Source organism: Oncorhynchus kisutch, linkage group LG10, assembly GCF_002021735.2.
Source record: "Oncorhynchus kisutch isolate 150728-3 linkage group LG10, Okis_V2, whole genome shotgun sequence".
Lineage (NCBI taxonomy): Eukaryota > Metazoa > Chordata > Actinopteri > Salmoniformes > Salmonidae > Oncorhynchus > Oncorhynchus kisutch.
The window spans coordinates 14786688-14811748 of record NC_034183.2 but is presented as its reverse complement, the minus strand read 5'-3'; the positions used below and the strand labels follow the sequence as shown (position 1 = coordinate 14811748).

Genomic DNA, 25061 nt, shown 5'->3' with positions numbered 1-25061 from the left:
CAGATGAGAGGCAGAGAGAGTGGCCAGTAGTGGCAGAGTGGGGAGACTTACCCTCTTCCACAGAGACTGTCCCCATGAACATCAGCTGTCCGTGACCCCTTGTCAGAACCATACCAAAACTGCAGAGGGAAATACATACAATAAAGGAGTGAGTGAGATGTTCATTGACTTCATTCAATGCAACAGGCCTATGACTACATACCACACTCGCTATCATAGCATCACACTTACCTGAATGGGGTGTCGTTGATGGTTGTGTAGAAATAGTCATTTGTCAAGAACAAAGGCCTTTTCTGTTGTGAAGAAAAAATTAGAATTGTGTTATGAGACAGTTAGAATCAATATAGTGTCTCTAGACCTCCGGGTTGACTCCCACAATTTTCAAATGTTCCGGCTTAACACGTCTGTACATAACAGAACATCAGTTTGGTATAGAGGAACTACGACACTGCCTACACCACTGCCTACACCACTACCATATCCGCTTGAATACATTACAAAATAATTGCTAGCAAGATGGAGATCACGGAGGGTATTTTTAATGAGTGCATTTTGCAAATTTGCATCAACTACCTTCACTTGAACCACTGCAAAGGTTTTGCCTGCCTAGTTTCGAATCACAACGTTCTGTCATGTCTGCCTCCTGATTTGTTAGGAGAGTTGTCCATCTGAAGAGCACCCGCCGCGGAACAATTTTTCTTCACTTATTGAAGTTGCCAAAAGAGTCCGTCATTGAAAGCAGAACCTAGTCACTGCTGTTGCCTAGGGTTGGGTGTATGAGACTACTATTAATATTCCATTAGGCATAAGGCATTGAGCCACATCTAACCCCCCCACACACAAAGTCCCACTCACCGCTTTGTCCACTGATGCTCTCACGTTTAAAGATAGAGTGCCCATCTCCCCTTTCACCATGGCTGTCCTTAGCTGGGAAAAACACACACAATAATGCACACAATCACTGTTGACCTTGAATTCAGTTACCTTACCAGCACAATTACCCAACCAGCACTGTTAGAGCCCAGAACAGACATGAATATATATTCATACCTAGAAAGGAGTTCTACTGTATTGCGAGAAATAGTAATGGCGTCTTTTGGAAGGCAATAACTTTGCCATGGCTCGTTGGGCAAAGCCTATGGGGAAATGAATGGGATTTTTGGAGGGTTTTTAGATAAACGGCGACAATAAGGTCTGCGATAAACAAAGGCTTAGGAAATCTTCTATGTTTTGTTCTGAGATAATCTTCAGCAGCTAACATCACTTTTTCTGATTTAAGCAGTTATGTAATCAAAATAAGCACATAAAGGCTTCATAATTCATAAAGGTCATGTTAACTGACTGATATTATCTCATCGAACAACATGTATAAGATCTCCTAAGCTTGTGTTAACCTCAGACCTTATTTTCGCCTTTTATCCAAAACCCCCATTCATTTCCCCCATAGGAATAGCTGAATGAACCAGTAGGATAATTTTTTTTATTTGGATTACAAGCTGGCAAGCTCTATTGAAGACATTGTGTGTTGTCGGTGGTATATGTGATATGGTATGTACAGTATATGTGCAATAATCATAGCTGGTAATGTCTGTTGGAAAATGTCCATTTTGGGGGGGCCCTCAACAGCATTTTGAAACCATCCGTCAAACCACTAAGTCCACTGACTGTACATGTGTATTCAGAGTTTTCTTCCTGACTTTATATCCGGGCTCACTTTTTTCCATTGTAAAGTGCTGTAAAAGACCTATATATTAATACTATACAACCCACTGTCTCATCTATGTATTAATATTACTACTATACTACCTCATCTATGTATTAATATTACTGTTACTACTACTGTATACAACCCACTGTCTCCTCTATGTATTAATATTACTGTTACTACTACTGTATACAACCCACTGTCTCCTCTATGTATTAATATTACTGTTACTACTACTGTATACAACCCACTGTCTCCTCTATGTATTAATATTACTGTTACAACTACTGTATACAACCCACTGTCTCCTCTATGTATTAATATTACTGTTACTACTACTGTATACAACCCACTGTCTCCTCTATGTATTAATATTACTGTTACTACTACTGTATACAACCCACTGTCTCCTCTATGTATTAATATTACTGTTACTACTACTGTATACAACCCACTGTCTCCTCTATTTATTAATATTACTGTTACTACTACTGTATACAACCCACTGTCTCCTCTATGTATTAATATTACTGTTACTACTACTGTAAACAACCCACTATCTCATCTATGTATTAATATTACTGTTACAACTACTGTATACAACCCACTGTCTCCTCTATGTATTAATATTACTGTTACTACTACTGTATACAACCCACTGTCTCCTCTATGTATTAATATTACTGTTACTACTACTGTATACAACCCACTGTCTCCTCTATGTATTAATATTACTGTTACTACTACTGTATACAACCCACTGTCTCCTCTATGTATTAATATTACTGTTACTACTACTGTAAACAACCCACTATCTCATCTATGTATTAATATTACTGTTACAACTACTGTATACAACCCACTGTCTCCTCTATGTATTCATATTACTGTTACTACTACTGTATACAACCCACTATCTCATCTATGTATTAATATTACTGTTACTACTACTGTATACAACCCACTGTCTCCTCTATGTATTAATATTACTGTTACTACTACTGTATACAACCCACTGTCTCCTCTATGTATTAATATTACTGTTACTACTACTGTAAACAACCCACTATCTCATCTATGTATTAATATTACTGTTGCTACTATACTATTTACTGTCTCATCTATGTATTAATATTACTGTTACTACTACTGTATACAACCCACTGTCTCCTCTATGTATTAATATTACTGTTACTACTACTGTATACAACCCACTGTCTCATCTATGTATTAATATTACTGTTGCTACTATACTATTTACTGTCTCATCTATGTATTAATATTACTGTTACTACTACTGTATACAACCCACTATCTCATCTATGTATTAATATTACTGTTACTACTACTGTATACAACCCACTGTCTCCTCTATGTATTAATATTACTGTTGCTACTACTGTATACAACCCACTATCTCATCTATGTATTAATATTACTGTTACTACTACTGTATACAACCCACTGTCTCCTCTATGTATTAATATTACTGTTACTACTACTGTATACAACCCACTGTCTCCTCTATGTATTAATATTACTGTTACTACTACTGTAAACAACCCACTATCTCATCTATGTATTAATATTACTGTTACTACTACTGTAAACAACCCACTATCTCATATATGTATTAATATTACTGTTGCTACTATACTATTTACTGTCTCATCTATGTATTAATATTACTGTTACTACTACTGTATACAACCCACTATCTCATCTATGTATTAATATTACTGTTACTACTACTGTATACAACCCACTGTCTCCTCTATGTATTAATATTACTGTTACTACTACTGTATACAACCCACTGTCTCCTCTATGTATTAATATTACTGTTACTACTACTGTAAACAACCCACTATCTCATCTATGTATTAATATTACTGTTACTACTACTGTAAACAACCCACTATCTCATATATGTATTAATATTACTGTTGCTACTATACTATTTACTGTCTCATCTATGTATTAATATTACTGTTACTACTACTGTATACAACCCACTATCTCATCTATGTATTAATATTACTGTTACTATTACTGTATACAACCCACTGTCTCCTCTATGTATTAATATTACTGTTACTACTACTGTATACAACCCACTGTCTCCTCTATGTATTAATATTACTGTTACTACTACTGTAAACAACCCACTATCTCATCTATGTATTAATATTACTGTTACTACTACTGTAAACAACCCACTATCTCATCTATGTATTAATATTACTGTTGCTACTATACTATTTACTGTCTCATCTATGTATTAATATTACTGTTACTACTACTGTATACAACCCACTGTCTCCTCTATGTATTAATATTACTGTTACTACTACTGTATACAACCCACTGTCTCCTCTATGTATTAATATTACTGTTACTACTGTTACTACTACTGTATACAACCCACTGTCTCCTCTATGTATTAATATTACTGTTACTACTGTTACTACTACTGTATACAACCCACTGTCTCCTCTATGTATTAATATTACTGTTACTACTACTGTATACAACCCACTGTCTCCTCTATGTATTAATATTACTGTTACTACTACTGTAAACAACCCACTATCTCATCTATGTATTAATATTACTGTTACTACTACTGTAAACAACCCACTATCTCATATATGTATTAATATTACTGTTGCTACTATACTATTTACTGTCTCATCTATGTATTAATATTACTGTTACTACTACTGTATACAACCCACTATCTCATCTATGTATTAATATTACTGTTACTACTACTGTATACAACCCACTGTCTCCTCTATGTATTAATATTACTGTTACTACTACTGTATACAACCCACTGTCTCCTCTATGTATTAATATTACTGTTACTACTACTGTAAACAACCCACTATCTCATCTATGTATTAATATTACTGTTACTACTACTGTAAACAACCCACTATCTCATATATGTATTAATATTACTGTTGCTACTATACTATTTACTGTCTCATCTATGTATTAATATTACTGTTACTACTACTGTATACAACCCACTATCTCATCTATGTATTAATATTACTGTTACTACTACTGTATACAACCCACTGTCTCCTCTATGTATTAATATTACTGTTACTACTACTGTATACAACCCACTGTCTCCTCTATGTATTAATATTACTGTTACTACTACTGTAAACAACCCACTATCTCATCTATGTATTAATATTACTGTTACTACTACTGTAAACAACCCACTATCTCATCTATGTATTAATATTACTGTTGCTACTATACTATTTACTGTCTCATCTATGTATTAATATTACTGTTACTACTACTGTATACAACCCACTGTCTCCTCTATGTATTAATATTACTGTTACTACTACTGTATACAACCCACTGTCTCCTCTATGTATTAATATTACTGTTACTACTGTTACTACTACTGTATACAACCCACTGTCTCCTCTATGTATTAATATTACTGTTACTACTGTTACTACTACTGTATACAACCCACTGTCTCCTCTATGTATTAATATTACTGTTGCTACTATACTATTTACTGTCTCATCTATGTATTAATATTACTAATATACGACTCACCATCTCATCTATGTATTAATATTACTGTTAATATATATACCACTCACTATCTCGTCTATGTCCTCCCACTCCACCTCAGCCAGGTCCACACTGTTGTAGTTAGGCTTGGGCTTCAGCGTCTTACCTTCTTTGTACTGTGGGACAGGAGAGGAGAAGATGAGGAAGATGACATGGGTGAAAAGAATCAGGAAGAGGACAGTCTGTCTGTCTGTCTGTCTGTCTGTCTGTCTGTCTGTCTGTCTGTCTGTCTGTCTGTCTGTCTGTCTGTCTGTCTGTCTGTCTGTCTGTCTGTCTGTCTGTCTGTCTGTCTGTCTGTCTGTCTGTCTGTCTGTCTGTCTGTCTGTCTGTCTGTCTGTCTGTCTGTCTGTCTGTCTGTCCGTCTGTCTGCTGTCTGTAATATGTGTTTATTCTCTAGGCTGAGCCAATCACTTAGGACAACTGTGTTTGATGGACATCTCCATGACATGGTATCCTGACTTCAAAGGCTCCATCTCCATGGCAACTGGCTCCAAAAGGAACATTAGGCTTATTATTGACCACATAACATGTTTGGTTTCTATGATTGTGTTTTGCTTTTTTATATTGATGTGAGTATTCATGTGTACTGTTGAAGTCATAAGTTTACACAGACTTAGGTTGGAGTCATTAAGACTTGTTTTTCAACCACTTCACAAATTTCTTGTGACTATAGTTTTGGCAAGTTGGTTAGGACATCTACTTCGTGCCTGACACAAGTACTTTTTCCAACAATTGTTTACAGACAGGTTATTTAACTTATATTTCACTGTATCACAATTCCACTGGGTCAGAAGTTTACATACACTAAGTTGACTGTGCCTTTAAATAGCTTGGCAAATTCCAGAAAATTATGTCATGGCTTTAGAAGCTTCTGATAGGCTAATTGACATCATGAGAGTCAATTGGAGGTATACCTGTGGATGTATTTCAAGGCCTACCTTCAAACTCAGTGCCTCAAAATAAATCAGCCAAGACCTCAGTCTGGTTCATCATTGGGAGTAATTTCCAAATGCCTGAAGGTACCACGTTCATCTGCACACACAATAGTACGCAAGTATAAACACCATGGGACCACGCAGCCGTCATACCGCTCAGGAAGGAGACGCGTTCGTCTCCTAGAGATGAACGCACTTTGATGCACAAAGTGCAAGTCAATCCCCGAACAACATCAAAGGACCTTGTGAAGATGCTGGAGGAAACAGCTACAAAAGTATCTATTTCCACAGTAAAACAAGTCCTATATCGACATAACCTGAAAGGCCGCTCAGCAAGGAAGAAGCCACTGCTCCAAAACCGCCATAAAAAAGCCAGACTACGGATTGCAACTGCACATGGGGACAAAGATCGTACTTTTTGGAGAAATGTCCTCTGGTCTGATGAAACAAAAATAGAACTGTTTGGCCATAATGTCCATCGTTATATTTGGAGGAAAAAGGGGGAGGCTTGCAAGCCGAAGAACACCATCCCAACCGTGAAGCACAGGGGTGGCAGCATCATGTTGTGGGGGTGCTTTGCGGCAGAAGGGACTGGTGCACTTCACAAAATAGATGGCATCATGAGGAGGGAAAATTATGTGGATATATTGAAGCAACATCTCAAGACATCAGTCAAGAAGTTAAAGCTTGCTAACAAATGGGTCTTCCCAATGGACAATGACCCCAAGCATACTTCCAAAGTTGTGGCAAAATGGCTTAAGGACAACAAAGTCAAGTTATTAGAATGGCCATCACAAAACCCTGACCTCAATCCTATAGAACATTTGTGGGCAGAACTGAAAAAAGTGTGTGCGAGCAAGAAGGCCAACAAACCTGACTCAGTTACACCAGCTCTGTCAGGAGGAATGGGTCAAAATTCACCCAACTCATTGTGGAAAGCTTGTGGAAGGCTACCCGAAACGTTTGACCCAAGTTAAACTATTTAAAGGCAATGCTACCAAATACTAATTGAGTGCATGTAAACTTCTGACCCACTGGGAATGTGGTGAAACAAATAAATGCTGAAATAAATCATTCTCTCTACTATTATTGAGATTTCACATTGAAGTGTAATTGATGTGTATAAATATATATCGAAGAGTAATTGATGTGTATTTTGATGTGTATTTGATGTGTATTCAAGTGTATACAGGGCACATCTGTGAAAGAGACCTTGGTCTCAGCATGACCCCCTGTCAAAATAAAGGTTCAATAAAACAGAAAATACCTTGTCACCCAGGATCACATTTTATGGTTGCCTGGGAGGGACAAGCTGAAGTTGCCAAATATGAAAGGCTTGTTTTCATTATCTGTTGCAAAACATTTTGTCTACGGTGTACACTAATGAATACAACCCTCCACTGTGTTGCTCTAGGTGTTGAGCATGAGGCTGTCATCTGAGACTCTTTAACCATTTAATGAAATTATTCATGCTCTGTTCAATAACCAATCAGTGACACCACACAAAATCTGCAAATTGATCATTGAGATGGTCTTTAGGTTAGACGCTTTGGACTGTTTGAGCGTGGCCACTGACTGTTTGAGTGTGGTCACTGACAAGAACAAAGAATTTAAAAACACAATGTGCCTTGCACCACCCTCCAACATCCTAAGCCCACAATACTGCATGCTCTTCCTACATCTCACACCATCTCAACATGATGACTGTCCAATAGGAGCTTGATCTAACTGCCTGTTATTTGTGGCATATTGCTGCAGGGAAAACATGTTTCTGTCTGATTCTTATCATTATTTTCCTCCTAACTCTGGAAATGAACAGCTACCTTCTCATGGGATTGATGAGACTTAAACTTCTGGCAGCTGTCCTACACCTTACTAAACGATCTGTTGATCTGCTACACTCAGCGTTCCCTGTTGATCTGCTACACTCAGCGTTCCCTGTTGATCTGCTACACTCAGCGTTCCCTGTTGATCTGCTACACTCAGCGTTCCCTGTTGATCTGCTACACTCAGCGTTCCCTGTTGATCTGCTACACTCAGCGTTCCCTGTTGATCTGCTACACTCAGCGTCCCCTGTTGATCTGCTACACTCAGCGTTCCCTGTTGATCTGCTACACTCAGCGTTCCCTGTTGATCTGCTACACTCAGTGTTCCCTGTTGATCTGCTACACTCAGCGTTCCCTGTTGATCTGCTACACTCAGCGTTCCCTTTATTGTACAATCTTCTGTTCTTATGTACTGTGATTTGGGGCGGTGGTGCAAGGCATATTGTGTTTTTATGGCTATTGTGTTTTTTATTTCTTAGGTGACTCTGGCCCTCATAGAAATATATGTGCTTATTTGCCACAACATGCACTAACTGAGAATAATAACTTCCAGGAATGTGCGACTTGCTTTGGGGCTAATCTGGGTGCTGAGTTCCACTATTGGTAGTAATCATCATCTAGTCCAGCTCAACCTGTGTCAGAGTACCAGAGCCACTGCAGAGCTGCTCTGTAAACCTAGAATTGTGGGTGTATACACTACCATTCAAAAGTTTGGGGTCACTTAGAAAAGTCCTTGTTTTTGAAAGAAAAGCAAATTTTTTGTCCATTAAAATAACATGAAATTGATCAGAAATACAGTGTAGACATTGTGAATGTTGTAAATGACTATTGTAGCTGGAAGTGGCTGATTTTAATGGAATATCTACATAGGCGTACAGAGGCCCATTATCAGCAACCATCACTCCTGTGTTCCAATGTCACGTTGTGTTAACTAATCCAAGTTGTACAAATTTTTTAAAGGCTAATTGATCATTAGAAAACCCTTTTGCAATTATGTTATCACAGCTGAAAACTGTTGTTCTGATTAAAGAAGCAATACATCTGGCCTTCTTTAGACTAGTTGAGTATCTGGAGCATCAGCATTTGTGGGTTCTATTACATGCTTAAAATGACCAGAAACAAAGCACTTTCTTCTGAAACTCATCAGGCTAGTCCATGCGAGAAATTGCCAAGAAACTGAAGATCTCGTACAACGCTGTGTACTACTCCCTTCAAAGAACAGCGCAAACTGGCTCTAACCAGAATAGAAAGAGGAGAGGGAGGCCCCAGTGCACAACTGAGCAAGAGTGCATTAGAATGTCTAGTTTGAGAAACAGATGCCTCACAAGTCCTCAACTGTCCTCAACTTATTACAAACATCCTATATGTGCTTCTGATAAGGTTACATGTTTGAAGTGTGTGTTCAAGTGATTGCGTCTGATCCCTATATGTTTTAGGATGTTGCAGAGTTGCTTCTCTCGCCTTACACTGCTCAGTGATGTGTCTTTCGTTGTGATTGATCTTATTCCACTGTTTTTGTATTTTCTGTTTTTGTCTCAGAATTCTACAACATCAAATCTATATTATTTACTCTATAAATAAAAATGGAAATAAAGCAACAGTGTAGAAGTGTGATAATTATTGTTTATTAGTTGAATGAATTGTCCAGGCAGCCTAAAACAAACACTAAAAGTATATGAAACCAGGTCAGAGTAGTAGTAGTATTAGTAGTAGTTTTTACTGTGGTAGTAGTACTGGTGACTGCAGTCTTAACTATAGTATTATAAATAGGGACTGTAGTAGTATTAGTAGTGACGAGGGTTGCAACATTTTGGGAACTTTCAATAAATTCCCTAGTTTTCCATAAATCCTGGTTGGAGGATTACGGAATTCCTGCTTATTCCCTCCAGATTCCGGGAATCCACCAACTGGGATTTCGGGAAAACCACAGAATTTATTGAAAGTTCCCGGAATAATGCAACCCTACTAGTGACTATAGTCGGAAGCAAGCGTAAGCTCTACAGCAGTTGGACTCACCAGAGGTCGTAGGTCAGGGTGTGCCAGGATGTACCCGTTGTTGGTGATGAGGAAAGCGTAACCATGGGGGCCCAGCCTATATCTGGGAGCCAGCTTCATTACCTCCAACAGGGGGATGTCAGAACCCACCACCCCCAGCAGGATCCCATGGCTCAGCTGGAGGAGAAGGGGAGAGGAGGGTTTATAAGACTTCTAATGGCACAACAACTACAGTAACATGTCACTGCAACACAGATGCACTGTGCACACAGTGAACTCCTTGACCAGGTTCAAATATACAGCACCAGTCAAAAGTATGGATACATACTCATGCAAGGGTTTTTCTTTATTTTTACATTGTAGAACAATAGGGAAGACATCAAAACGATGAAATAACACACATGGAATCATGTAGCAACCAAAAAAGTGTTTAACAAATCAAAATATATGATATATTTCAGATTCTTCAAAGTAGCCACAGACTAGTGTTTCTTGGCCCAAGCAAGTCTCTTCTTCTTATTGGTGTCCTTTAGTAGTGGTTTCTTTGCAGAAATTTGACCATGAAGGCCTGATTCACACAGTCTCCTCTGAACAGTTGATGTTGAGATGTGTCTGTTACTTGTGAAGCATTTATTTGGGCTGCAATTTCTGAGGCTGGTAACTCTAATGAACTTAACCTCGCAGCAGAGGTAACTCTGGGTCTTCCTTTCCTGTGGCAGTCCTCATGAGAGCCAGTTTCATCATAGCCTTGATGGTTTTTGCGACTGCACTTGAAGAAACTTTAAAAGTTCTGGAAATGTTCCGCATTGACTCATCTTCATGTCTTAAAGTAATGGACTGTCGTTTCTCTTTGCTTATTTGAGCTGTTCTTACAATAATATGGACTTGGTATTTTACCAAATAGGGCTATCTTCTGTACACCCCCACTACCTTGTTACAACACAACTGAATGGCTCAAACACATTAAGAAATAAAGGAATTCCACAAATGAACTTTTAACAAGACATACCTGTTAATTGAATTTGTTCAAATACAATTTAATTGAAATGAAATGCATTCCTGGTGACTACCTCATGAAGCTGGTTGAGAGAATGCCAAGAGTGTGCAAAGCTCTATTTGGTAAAATACCAAGTTCATATTATTGCAAGAACAGCTCAAATAAGCAAAGAGAAACGACAGTCCATTACTTTAAGACATGAAGGTGAGTCAATGCGGAACATTTCCAGAACTTTGAAAGTTTCTTCAAGTGCAGTCGCAAAAACCATCAAGCGCTATGATGAAACTGGCTCTCATGAGGACCGCCACAGGAAAGGAAGACCCAGAGTTACCTCTGCTGCGAGGTTAAGTTCATTAGAGTTACCAGCCTCAGAAATTGCAGCCCAAATAAATGCTTCACAAGTTACAGACACATCTCAACATCAACTGTTCAGAGGAGACTGTGTGAATCAGGTCTTCATGGTCAAATTTCTGCAAAGAAACCACTACTAAAGGACACCAATAAGAAGAAGAGACTTGCTTGGGCCAAGAAACACTAGAAATGAACATTAGACTGGTGGAAATCTGTGGCTACTTTGAAGAATCTGAAATATATCATATATTTTGATTTGTTAAACACTTTTTTGGTTACTACATGATTCCATATGTGTTATTTCATAGTTTTGATGACTTCACTATTATTATACAATGTAGAAAATATAAAAAATAAAGAAAAACCCTGAACGAGTAGGTGTGTCCAAACCTTTGACAGGTACTGTACCTCACATACCTTTTATAGCTCTAGATTACTACAGTTGTAACAGGCTATTGGGGAAGAATAGTCTGGTGCCTCAGAGGGACAACTACAATTATAACTTCTAACTGTTACTTTGATTACTTTGATTACCACCATTCCTATTTCAAATATACATTTAAATCTAACAAAGGCTTTTAGTCCACTGACCGTCTCTTTCTTCTTGCTGAAGACAGGCATTGCCACTGTGGTCATGAGAAGTAAACTTTGAGCCTTTGTGGCGAAGAGCTGGAGGAATAATTGCAGCATTAGTACATATTTATGCATCAGAAATAACGTTTTGTTTATCCTAAACCAAATCAAAACGCTGTTGGTTCTGGTACTACTCCTACTTGTTAACTTCTATACCTGCAATTAAGACCCGTTACGCTAGAGGGTGCCATACAACTGCAACTGGTGATAGCCAATCGAAAGCTTGGGAGACAGCGTTCACTATTACCACAAGGCCTAAACAGAAGAGGACTACACTAAAAGGGCTTCCCTATCAGACAAGATGTATTTCCCACAGTCTCTTTTTACCTCCTTCGTATTGGGTAGCTGTCAGAGTGAGTGAGGGTCAGGTCCGGTGATAGAGGTGAGGTGAGATGAGAGAATGAGCACAGTAGCAGGACAAAAGACAAATACAGGGAGGAGTCATAAACTACACAGACACACAGAATGAATGAACTAATGTAACTGACAGCACACCATGATACTACAGTAGACAGTTGACTTTCAAACAGGGCAGTGTGAGATGACAAATGTGGTTAAATGCAACAGCAACACGTTGCCTTTGAAGCCAAAGAAAGTGGAGATTTGGATCCTGGAAGAAAAGGCAGAATGTACTGCAGTTATTCGGCAAAGCCCACTGGGTAAGTATAGCTGCTGTACTCACCACAGTGTCCATGTAAGCCTCGGTCCAGATGATGTCATGATTGTGATTGATGACCATTGGTCGGCTCAGGACGTGAAGGTACTCCATGACATTCTCCTGCACGTCAGCCAGAGTGGAGATGTGTGTGTAGTAACCCTTGTTGTTGCAGGCGATCCACTTGGTGTTGTCCGCAAAGGTCATCTCTCTGCCAATAAGGTAAGTGAAGAGGCGCACCTGAAAGAGACCGTATAGGAGACTGATATCCAATTCAGTCAGTTCATTAAGTAAATACTGAACATATTAAACTGGTAAGGCTGTTAAAGTGATGTCCTCAAAATACATTGCTGTTCAGGGAAAGTAGGGGAATAGAAAATAGAATAACAGAATAATTTACGTGTATTGTCAGATATTACTGCACTGTTGGAGCGAGGAACACAAGCATTTCGCTGCACCGGCAATAACATCTGCTAAATATGTGTATGGGACCAATTCAATTTTATTACATTTTATTTTAATGTACCGTAAATAGGTATTACTGTAGGTCAAGTGTGTATGTAGTTATTCACATGGAGAAAATATTGGATATACCCTACAGTACCCTGCGATCAGGCCAGTTGAACTCTTCAAACACGTCTTTGAAATCCTCCATGGCTCCATCTGTGATCAGCATGATGGCCTGGTTACATAGGCTGCCCTGGCCCTTGGTCGCAGCCTGGGAGGAAGCACCACACAGTGAAGAACTGAGACTGGGCCAACAGCAAGTGTGTGGAAGTATACGTGTGTGTGTGTGTGTGTGTGTGTGTGTGTGTGTGTGTGTGTGTGTGTGTGTGTGTGTGTGTGTGTGTGTGTGTGTGCATGTGTGTGTGTGTGTGTGTGTGTGTGTTGGAAGCAAACCTCATTCAGGATTTTGAAGGATTCTTTCATGGCCTTTGCAACTTTTCCCTCTCCCTTCACGTGAAGCTCATCCACTAGCACCTTAAAATGCTAGAGAGAGGGAGAGAGAGAGAGGGAGAGAGAGAGAGAAAGCGAGAGAGAGAGAGAGAGAGGGAGAGAGAGAGGGAGAGAGAGAGAGGGAGTGAGAGAGAGAGAGCGAGAGAGAGAGAGAGAGAGAGAGAGAGAGAGAGAGAGAGAGAGAGAGAGAGAGAGAGAGAGAGAGAGAGGGAGGGAGGGAGAGCGAGGGGAAAAGGGCAACCAGTGAAGAACAAACACCATTGTAAATACAACCCATATTTATGTTTATTTATTTTCCCTTTTGTACTTTAACTATTTGCACATAATATGACATTTGTCTTTATTCTTTTTGAACTTTTGTGAGTGTAATATTTACTGTACATTTTTGAATTGTTTATTTAACTTTTGTTTATTATCTATTTCACTTGCTTTGGCAATGTAAACATATGCTTCCCATGCCAAATTGAACATTGAAATGAATTGAGGGAGAGGTTTTTTACCGGTGAGAAAACAATGTGATCACCCTCTTGCTCTTTTGCACCCCAGTATCTCTACTTGCACATCCTCATCTGCACATCTATCACTCCAGGTTAATGCTAAATTGTAATTATTTTGCCTCTATGTGTCACGCCCTGGTTGAAGTATATTATGTTTGTCTTCATTTATTTGGTCAGGCCAGGGTGTGACACGGGTTATTGTGGTGCGTTTTTGTCTTGGGGTTTTGTGGGGTGTCTAGCATAGTCTATGGCTGCCTGAGGCGGTTCTCAATCAGAGTCAGGTGATTATCGTTGTCTCTGATTGGGAACCATATTTAGGCAGCCATATTCTTTGAGTATTTCGTGGGTGATTGTTCCTGTCTCTGTTTGTTTTCACCAGATAGGCTGTATAGGTTTTTACGGTCTGTTTGTTGTTTTGTATTGTTCGTTTGTTCAATTTAATTAAAGAACATGAGTAACCACCACGCTCCATTTTGGTCCGCTCCTCTTTCTACAGACGAACGCCGTTACACTATGGTCTATTTATTGCCTTACCTCCCTACTCTTCTACATTTGCACACACTATAAATATATTTTTTTATTGTGTTATTGACTTTACGTTTATGTGTAACTCTGTTGTTTTTGTCGCACTACTTTGCTTTATCTTGGCCAGGTCGCAGTTGTAAATGAGAACTTGTTCTCAACTGGCCTACCTGGTTAAATAAAGGTGATTTTTTTTTAAGTACAGAAATGCAGCACAGCACAGCCTAGCACAGGACATGACAGTGTAAGGTCTAATACACCAGTCCAGTTGACTGAATACCAAGAGAGTTTTCATGGCCACTGACCTGGTTGCTGGCTATAAAGCTCTTTGTGACAATTGTATTAAACACACTATTCCAATGGTATTTGATTGATTGAAAACTATAATGCAAAACAAGTGTGTAATGTTCCAGGTTTGTTTACTTAACACACCTGGCAACTACACAGGCATTAATTACCTTAACAAAAGAGAGTAATCTAGGTCCTCAGAGTAAGCAGAGTGTGAACCTCATTCCTGAGGTTATACCCATCATGGTGCCAGAGGCATACAGAATGTTTGTGAGAGGATCTGGTTGTAGGATATACTGTAGGAGCAGATGCCAGGTGGATAAAACCAAACAGGAAAACATTAGTAGCTCTGCTCATAAATCACCCAGTGCAAGGTTTATCGGCCAGTATGCTTGCCTCTGCCTGTGTCTGTGAGTGATCTATACTGTTCCAGATCAAAACCGTTATTTTTTAAAGCATTGAAACTGGTTTATAACGTTCATTTATGTTTTGGCCATTTTTTCCCATTCGCACAAAAAAATGCAACAAAGTGTGAATGCAAAGCCCTCACTCAGAAACCTAATCCAGTGTCTGCCTGACAGCTGAAAATCTTTGCCAGTGTGTGTGCATGTGTAGGGTATCTGCCCCTCCTCCCCGAAGCATAGTCTACTGTAGCTACTGAAGTTACACGCGTGATTCAGAAATCAGGGAGAGAGTGTTTTCAATGCTAGAAAAAAGAGTTCCAAAAGGGTTCTTCAGTTGTTGCCATAGGAGAACCCTTTTTGGTTCCATGTAGAGCCCTCTGTGGAAAGGGTTCTACTTGGAACCCAAAAGTGTTAAATCTGGTACCAAAAGGGTTCTACCTGGAACCAAAAAGGGTTCTTCAAAGGGTTCTCCGATGGGGACAGCCAATGAACCCTTTTAGGTTCAAGAGAGCATATTTTTTTCTAAGAGTGTAGTTAAGGATACTACAGTTATCACATTTCACTGTCTGAAGTTCAAAGACAATCAAAGTTCCTTCATAGAAGCCGCACCTCTGTCGGTATAATTATGTGGGCCTAATTCAGACAAGGCAGGTCATAACAACAAGATGCCCAGCGTTTCAACACTCTCTCTCCTCTGTCGGTATAATTATGTGGGCCTAATTCAGACAAGGCAGGTCATAACAACAAGATGCCCAGCGTTTCAACACTCTCTCTCCTCTGTCGGTATAATTATGTGGGCCTAATTCAGACAAGGCAGGTCATAACAACAAGATGCCCAGCGTTTCAACACTCTCTCCCCTCTGTCGGTATAATTATGTGGGCCTAATTCAGACAACAGGTCTGTTGTTATCAACAAGATGCCCAGCGTTTCAACACTCTCTCCCCTCTGTCGATATAATTATGTGGGCCTAATTCAGACAACAGGTCATAACAACAAGATGCCCAGCGTTTCAACACTCTCTCCCCACCTGCACATTTTTTATCGCACCTTGCGCCTTACACTTGTCTGGCTAAGGCATGTAAATAGCTTGCCCGCTCCATAGCAAGCTTCTCAACCCACACTGATTGGTAAATTAAGGTATGAAAAGGAACAGAAAGGAATGACATAAACCATTTTTTGGGGGGGGTATCGAACCAGTTCAGAACTTTATTTTCCTTGTTTGGAACAGTGGAACGTAACAAGCTAAACATTTTCAGAATTAAATGATGAGGTCCCAAGCCCTGGTTTTCAGGATATTATCTCTCGCACATTGCAATGCCTGACAAGCCCTGGTTTTCAGGATGTTATCTCTCGCACATTGCACTACCTGACACACACTGGTTTTCAGGATGTTATCTCTCACACATTGCACTACCTGACATGCCCTGGTATTCAGGATGTTATCTCTCACACATTGCACTACCTGACACGCCCTGGTTTTCAGGATGTTATCTCTCACACATTGCACTGCCTGACACGCCCTGGTATTCAGGATGTTATCTCTCACACATTGCACTACCTGACACGCCCTGGTATTCAGGATGTTATCTCTCACACATTGCACTGCCTGACAAACATGCATGTAGTCTACGTACACATTTTGCGCGCTAAAATCACATTGATTTACTTATCAATACACTTTATGCATACATTACATTTTATATTGGGGCGGCAGGTAGCCTAGTGGTTAGAGTGTTGTACTAATAACCGAAAGGTTGCAAGATCGAATCCCCGAGCTGACAAGAAAGAAAGAAAAGAAAGAAAGAAAAATCTGTCATTCTGCCCCTGAACAAGACAGTTAAGCTACTGTTCCTATTGTGAATGACGGCTGACCTGGCCTGCTCTCTGATCCACACTGGGCCAATACATGAAATAGGAACTAGGCCAACAGGTGGAGCCAACTTCTCCGCACCTAGCTTAGCAGCATGACTGACAGCCAAGGTGGCCCTTCACTCTCCACCTCCACAGGGGTGTAATGTCATAACAGAACACTTTGAGTTGCTAGAGCCCTGCTGAGAGGTAAGAGCTCCGTGGCTTAGCGGCCACAGATTACCTGAAGAAGATAATGGACTTACCTCGCGGTTGTCCAAGTCAGCCTGCACCAGGGTGCCTTTGAAGCATGGCTCTACGTAGCGCACATAGTCAGTGTACTGTGGAGAGAAAAGACAAGGCAGGGCTGTAGTCCTGTCAACAGTATGACACTGTTGTGATGTAACAGTGTAGTAGTGTAACTGGGAATGGCTTAGTCAACTGAACACCAAATTTCAACACATGGAAATTACAAGACCCTAAGTTTGAGATTTCTTGTTCCGTTGGTGCTTAGTGGCAGGAGGAGGGTTGACTCACAGCGATGACGTTGACAAAGTCGTTCTCCCCCAGTGTGTCCAGGATGGTGTTGATGGTGTGCTTGGCGATGGTCATCTTCAGACCCTTCATACTGCCACTGATGTCCACCACGATAATAATGTCCTTTGGTGAGGTGGCAGCCTGGATATACCTGGGGGACAGGGGTAGAGAGAGATAGGGTTACACCATAGTGTTACCGTCCTATGTGAGGATTCTCTACCTCTACTGTACTTGAGGCTTGTGTGGTCCAGAGAGTAGAGCACGGGGCACGCAGGACCATAGGATGGAGGCCCCAGTCAACGGTTCTCTCACTTTCTCATGCTGCTTCATGAAAAAACGTTCCCCATATAATTCACAACCCCTTGACATAACGATCCACATTCAATTTAAAAAAGCGGTGTAGGCCTACAGCATATGGCACTGTATAACATCCCAACCACACTGCCCCTCCCTATCAACTTAGTTTCAAAACAAGACAGATGCAAATGCGCGCACACACACACCTTTTTGGTATTTTTCATATCTACATGTTTATAAATAGGGACATATGTCATCCATGTGAACCCCACTGACCTGGGTATTGAGCTGTTGGACCACTTAAGGAGCAGCTTAAAGTATTTCTAGGGGATCAGATCAGACTGTCCTGGCCTGTCTGTCTGTGTCTCCCTGTGTTGCTGTGTTCAGAGCCTTGGGTGCTATCCTTGCCACTAATCTGAAAGTCAGGGGCAGCCCAGGTCCCAGGATACTCTCTAACTGAGTGGAGAGATAGGGAGGGCATTCATGTACTACCTAAAGCTCATCAACATGGCTTGTTGAATTCCTGGAAGCTGGAAATGCTACTGATTGGCCAGTTAGGAGGATATCCTCCCTCTGGCCTAGGGAGACCCCACGGCCTAACAACAGTGATAGGAGACTCATACTGGACTGCATGAAACAGTAAATCAAGGTCCTGACTCTCAGTTTTCAGTAATTATATCATGGTACTTGTTGTTGGAGCAGGGTCACAGTTTCCATCCCATTCTTTAAACTGCCAGCTCAAGTGTCATGTTGTGCAATACATGGCCAAGTGTCGTGCAATACATGGCCAAGTCCTAGGACAGGCCCTACCACATTAGAGCAACATATCCATGGCACTATACACTCTCTTACCACTGGATAAGTAAAGTAAAGTAGGGTGAATGTTGTAGTGAAGTTTGGTTCAATTTAAAAAGCCAAAATAAAATAATTGACACAACTAAAATAGATAAAAGCTTGCGTTTAGATGTCACATAAGCCTATACAGTCTTAAGGTATATGAGGTCACATGACTTTAATCTCGCTCTCTCTCAGGAATACCTGGCCTAATGACTCTCTAGAGACAGCAGGAGCAGCAGGTGCGGTAGAGATACTCTGAATGATTGGCTATGAAAAGCCAACTGACATTTACTCCTGAGGTGCTGACCTGTTGCACCCTCTACAACCACTGCGATTATTATTATCTGAGCCTGCTGGTCATCGATACACGCAGGCCAGCTTTTTCAAGCAGAAATTTGCATCCTGTAGCTCTAACTCCAAAACGTTCTGGGACACTGTAAAGTCCATGGAGAACAAGAGCACCTCCTCCCAGTTGCCCACTGCATTGAGGCTAGGTAACACGGTCACCACTGATAAATCCATGATTATCGAAAACTTCAACAAGCATTTCTCAACGGCTGGCCATGCCTTCCTCCTGGCTACTCCAACCTCGGCCAACAGCTCCGCCCCCCTCCTGCAGCTACTCGCCCAAGCCTCCGCAGCTTCTCCTTTACCCAAATCCAGATAGCAGGTGATCTGAAAGAGCTGCAAAACCTGGACCCGTACAAATCAGCTGGGCTTGACAATCGGGACCCTCTATTTCTGAAACTATCCGCCGCCATTGTCGCAACCCCTATTACCAGCCTGTTCAACCTCTCTTTCATATCGTCTGAGATCCCCAAGGATTGGAAAGCTGCCGCAGTCATCCCCCTCTTCAAAGGGGGAGACACCCTGGACCCAAACTGTTACAAACCTATATCCATCCTGCCCTGCCTATCTAAGGTCTTCGAAAGCCAAGTCAATAAACAGATCACTGACCATCTCGAAATCCACCGTACCATCTCTGCTGTGCAATCTGGTTTCCGAGCCGGTCACGGGTACACCTCAGCCACGCTCAAGGTACTAAACGATATCATAACCGCCATCGATAAAAGACAGTACTGTGTAGCCCTCTTCATCGACCTGGCCAAGGCTTTCAACTCTGTCAATCACCATATTCTTATCGGCAGACTCAGTAGCCTCGGTTTTTCTAATGACTGCCTTGCCTGGTTCACCAACTACTTTGCAGATAGAGTTCAGTGTGTCAAATCGGAGGGCATGTTGTCTGGTCCTCTGGCAGTCTCTGTGGGGGTGCCACAGGGTTCAATTCTCGGGCCGACTCTTTTCTCTGTATATATCAATGATGTTGCTCTTGCTGCGGGCGATCCCCTGATCCACCTCTACGCAGACGACACCATTCTGTATACTTCTGGCCCTTCCTTGGACACTGTGCTATCTAACCTACAAACAAGCTTCTATGCCATACAACACTCCTTCCGTGGCCTCCAACTGCTCTTAAACGCTAGTAAAACCAAATGCATGCTTTTCAACCGTTTGCTGCCTGCACCCGCATCACCACCCTGGATGGTTCCGACCTAGAATATGTGGACATCTATAAGTACCTGGGTGTCTGGCTAGACTGTAAACTCTCCAGACTCATATCAAACATCTCCAATCTAAAATCAAATCTAGAGTTGGCTTTCTATTCCGCAACAAAGCCTCCTTCACTCACGCCGCCAAACTTACCCTAGTAAAACTGACTATCCTACCGATCCTCGACTTCGGCGATGTCATCTACAAAATAGCTTCCAATACTCTCCTCAGCAAACTGGATGCAGTTTATCACAGTGCCATCCGTTTTGTTACTAAAGCACCTTATACCACCCACCACTGCGACCTGTATGCTCTAGTTGGCTGGCCCTCGCTACATATTCGGCGCCAGACCCACTGGCTCCAGGTCATCTACAGGTCCATGCTAGGTAAAGCTCCGCCTTATCTCAGTTCACTGGTCACGATGGCAACACCCACCCGTAGCACGCGCTCCAGCAGGTGTATCTCACTGATCATCCCTAAAGCCAACACCTCATTTGGCCGCCTTTCCTTCCAGTTCTCTGCTGCCTATGACTGGAACGAATTGCAAAAATCGCTGAAGTTGGAGACTTTTATCTCCCTCACCAACTTTAAACATCTGCTATCTGAGCAGCTAACCGATCGCTGCAGCTGTACATAGTCCATCGGTAAATAGCCCACACAATTTACCTACCTCATCCCCATACTGTTTTTATTGATTTACTTTTCTGCTCTTTTGCACACCAATATCTCTACCTGCACATGACCATCTGATCATTTATCACTCCAGTGTTTTAATTGTAATTGTAATTGTAATTATTCGCCTACACAATGTATATAGACTCTTTTTTTCTACTGTGTTATTGACTTGTTTATTGCTTACTCCATGTGTAACTCTGTGTTGTTGTCTGTTCACACTACTATGCTTTATCTTGGCCAGGTCGCAGTTGTAAATGAGAACTTGTTCTCAACTAGCCTACCTGGTTAAATAAAGGTGAAATAAAATAAAAATAAAATCTATGAACATTTGAACATCTTGGCCATGTTCTGTTAAAATCTCCACCCGGCACAGCCAGAAGAGGACTGGCCACCCCTCATAGCCTGGTTCCTCTCTAGGTTTCTTCGTAGGTTCTGGCCTTTCTAGGGAGTTTTTCCTCGCCACCGTGCTTCTATACCTGCATTGCTTGCTGTTTGGGGTTTTAGGCTGGGTTTCTGTACAGCACTTTGTGACATCAGCTGATGTAAGAAGGGCTTTATAAATACATTTGATTGATTGATTGATGTCTTAGTGTCTAGCTCCTCCCCTTATCACATTGATACCAGGAAGTGTCTTGCTCTGGTCAAGGTCGATGCCACCCAGAGGCTACTAGTAGATTTACTAATAGCTTACCAGTTACGGTTCCTGCAGTCAAACGCAGCCACACCATTCGAATCTGGAGTCCATTTGATACCTGTATAAAAAAATACAGTCACACCATCTCTACAGTGAGTAAACAGCATGGCATCCATTAAAATCCTACAACATTATACTGAAGTCGACATCTTACAGCCTCCCGAGTGGCATAGTGGTCTAAGGCACTGCATGAGGCGTCACTACAGACCCGGGTTTGATCCCAGGCTGTCACCCGGCCGCGACCAGGTGACCCATGAGGTGGTGCACAATTGTCCCAGTGTCGTTAGGGTAGGGTTTGGCTGGGTGGGATGTCCCTGTCCCATCGCGCTCTAGCAATTCCTGTGGCAGCCCGGGCACATGCATGCTGGCACGGTTTCCAGTTGTATGGTGTTTCCTCCAACACATTGGTGCGGCTGGCTTCCTGGGTTAAGTGACCAGTGTGTCAAGAAGCAGTGCGGCTTGGCAGGGTCATGTTTTGGAGGATGCACAGTTCTCGACCTTTGCCTCTCCCGAGTCCGTACGGGAGTTGCAGTCATGGGACAAGACTGTAACTACCAATTGGGAGTAAAAACCAATACAGTTGACATCTTAAAACAGATGGTATTCTATGGTTTCTTTTTGATAGTATGCTTTTTGTTTTGCTGTGCTATATTTTCTGTTATGCTGTTGAATACTCATTTTTGATTGGCTTGAAGGGCATTCTAGAGTGTGCATTATTTCCCTATAACGCATGGTGTAACTGATTGACTATGAAGTTCATTCTTACATGTTCTATGTTTGTCCTGCTTTTGAAAGCAAAACCCGAAATGAAAACATTATTGGCATTGTTGAATTAGAATTAATTTTCAAAAAAGCAAGATAGGATGATGGTTTGGTTAGCTAAGCTAGCAAGTCTGTTTTCTTGGTTATCATAGCAACTACTGTAGATATCTAGCTAGCTAGTAAACTTGTCAAATTTCTACTGGCAAATTAATACATTTCTAGCAACAAATATGTTAATTTATAGCCATAGTATGAAAGGAATAATCAACTCAGGGCTTTATGTATTCTCTGGAAAATTACGCAACTCCGTGGAAGGTTAGTTCCACGACGCTAAGGAATCGTGGAACACACGTTCCACATCATGCATTATCTTCCAGAGAAGGCATAGCCCATCGTTGATTATCCCTTATTGACCAAACTTTTCAATACACTACTCTGTGTTGCTATCAGTTGTATGGAGCTGACTGAGGGCTCCAAACATGATAGTTCTTTACTTAGTCCTTTTATTTATTTATTTGTGTCTAGGCATGTCAGTTATGAACACATTTTTATTTACAATAACAGCCTAGGAACAGTGAGTTAACTGCCTCATTCAGGGGCAAAACAACAGATTTTTACCTTATCAGCTCAGGGATTTGATCTAGCAACCTTTCGGTTACTGGACCAACGCTCTAAGCACTAGGTTACCTGCCGCCCTTTACAGTGGAGGCTGGTGGAAGGAGCTATAGAAGGACAGGCTCATTGTAATGCCTGGAATGGAATAAATGGAACGGAGTCAATCGTGGCTTTCATATGTTTGATACCGTTCCAATTATTCAATTCCAGCCAATACAATGAGCCTGTCCTTCTATAGCTCTTCCCACCAGTCTCCTCAGGTCTTTTACCAGGGTAGATTCTGAAGAATCCCGAGGAGCTGCCAAAGTACTGCCAGGTGAGGGTGGGGTCTTTCTGGAAGTTGTTCATGAACACGTCATTCAGAGCCTCCGACCAGTAGATTCCATTGAGGATGTAGGCATCTTTACACAGAGGAGAAAGAGAGAGCAGCAAATAGTAACTGTCACCTGTTTCACTTTAAATGATGACTAAGCCACACCTAACCCAATCGTCATGCTAATCTCTCATTGGATTTGAAATATGTATTTCATGCATAGATAAGTTAGGATCTGGACCCAAGGGCCTGAAAACAATTGTTTGAACTTCATCACACACACCTTTGTTGTAGACATTGGTTGGAACCTGTACGTCACTCTGCAGTGTGTTGACTGGCAGGTTGTTGAAATGCTTATTCTTCTCCAGAGGAAACTCACCACCCAGCTCTATGAAGTTACCATCTTCATCTGCTGTGTTCACCAGCATGGAGTTATAGTAGTCAAACTGGAGAAGGACAGCATTGGAACGGTGGAAAAGTTAGATTCATATTCATCAACTATCATTGGAGAATTGTTGTAAAGTTGAGTAACATTAGAAGTGTACAGCCTATATTCTATCTGAAAAAGGCTTCTGCTCATGGTATTGTGTGTTTTTGTGGTCATCAAAATGTGCATGATGGTTAGGCATTTCATTTTCTCTATTGTGGTACTGTGGCAAAGGGTTGTGATAATCATATTAGCAGTACTTTGATAAATCTGAGATCTCATATTCCCACAGACAGATAGAATGACAAACCTCTAGCGTTTTGTTGAAGTCGTGGTACAAATCTGCATCCTCCGCAGACTCAGCCAACCTCTAAGGAGAAAATGAAGATATTTATTTAAAGACGTTTCTAAAATCGCCAGCCTAACCACAACACACACGGTAACAGTTCTGTTGGTGGTAACTCAAAGATGGTACGCTGTAGCAGGCGACATCAACTGGTGGCCCGATGGCCAAACCTGGTCCGCAAGGTCATCTAATGTGTTTTAGGTTGTCTTAGTTAAAAGTAAGAAAAAAAACACTTGGTCTGAGAGAGACCTCTGACCTCTAACCTCTACTCACCTTAACTGACTTCATCTTGGACCCCAGCATTCTCTCCATGTCCTCTGCAAAGTCCCTCACTTGATCTCTCCCATCGATGTCCACTATCTTAATAATGGATTCCACATCTTTGAGTTTCTGAAAAGAGCACGGGAGGAGATATTCAACAACACCTTCTACTGTGATAAATGTAATACCTTCGATCATCTGCTTTCCATTTTTATACAGGAAATAAAATAAAGCTAATGTTTTATTGTCATACTACATGTATAATTTTTTCTCTTAGAACTGATTGATTGAGATAAGTTAAGTGTGAGCCATTAGTTCAAGCCATTTGAGATACCTGTAAATAAGCAGAGTCCAAACAAAGCCAGTGGAGTCCTCTGGATTTAGTTTAATTTTAGGTCTTAATTACTCGATTAAGTCACTCACTAATCCCAATTAATCCAAGCAACCCATATACTGAAGGCTGAAGGCTTCCTACGGTGTATACTGAGGTTAATAGAGCAGTCTTGTGTGAATAGCT

General features: G+C 41.1%; 1 protein-coding gene across 2 annotated transcripts in view; it reads right to left on the bottom strand.

Moving 5' to 3' along the window:
- LOC109898656 (voltage-dependent calcium channel subunit alpha-2/delta-4-like) overlaps positions 1–25061 on the bottom strand; it is an 84162-nt gene that overhangs the window by 47745 nt on the left and 11356 nt on the right. Inside the window, exons 3-19 of one of the 2 annotated variants that reach the window (XM_031833178.1) lie at positions 24557–24673; positions 24248–24307; positions 23794–23956; positions 23467–23598; positions 21818–21878; positions 17767–17917; positions 17496–17570; positions 13613–13702; positions 13317–13430; positions 12740–12952; positions 12385–12402; positions 12016–12093; positions 10098–10253; positions 5350–5436; positions 856–927; positions 232–293; positions 52–119 (exon numbers count right to left, since the gene is read on the bottom strand). In XM_031833178.1, the coding sequence (XP_031689038.1) occupies positions 52–119; positions 232–293; positions 856–927; positions 5350–5436; positions 10098–10253; positions 12016–12093; positions 12385–12402; positions 12740–12952; positions 13317–13430; positions 13613–13702; positions 17496–17570; positions 17767–17917; positions 21818–21878; positions 23467–23598; positions 23794–23956; positions 24248–24307; positions 24557–24673 (1717 nt within the window). The remainder of the gene's footprint in view (positions 1–51; positions 120–231; positions 294–855; positions 928–5349; positions 5437–10097; positions 10254–12015; positions 12094–12384; positions 12403–12739; positions 12953–13316; positions 13431–13612; positions 13703–17495; positions 17571–17766; positions 17918–21817; positions 21879–23466; positions 23599–23793; positions 23957–24247; positions 24308–24556; positions 24674–25061) is intronic. The other variant, XM_031833179.1, reaches the window with a different exon arrangement.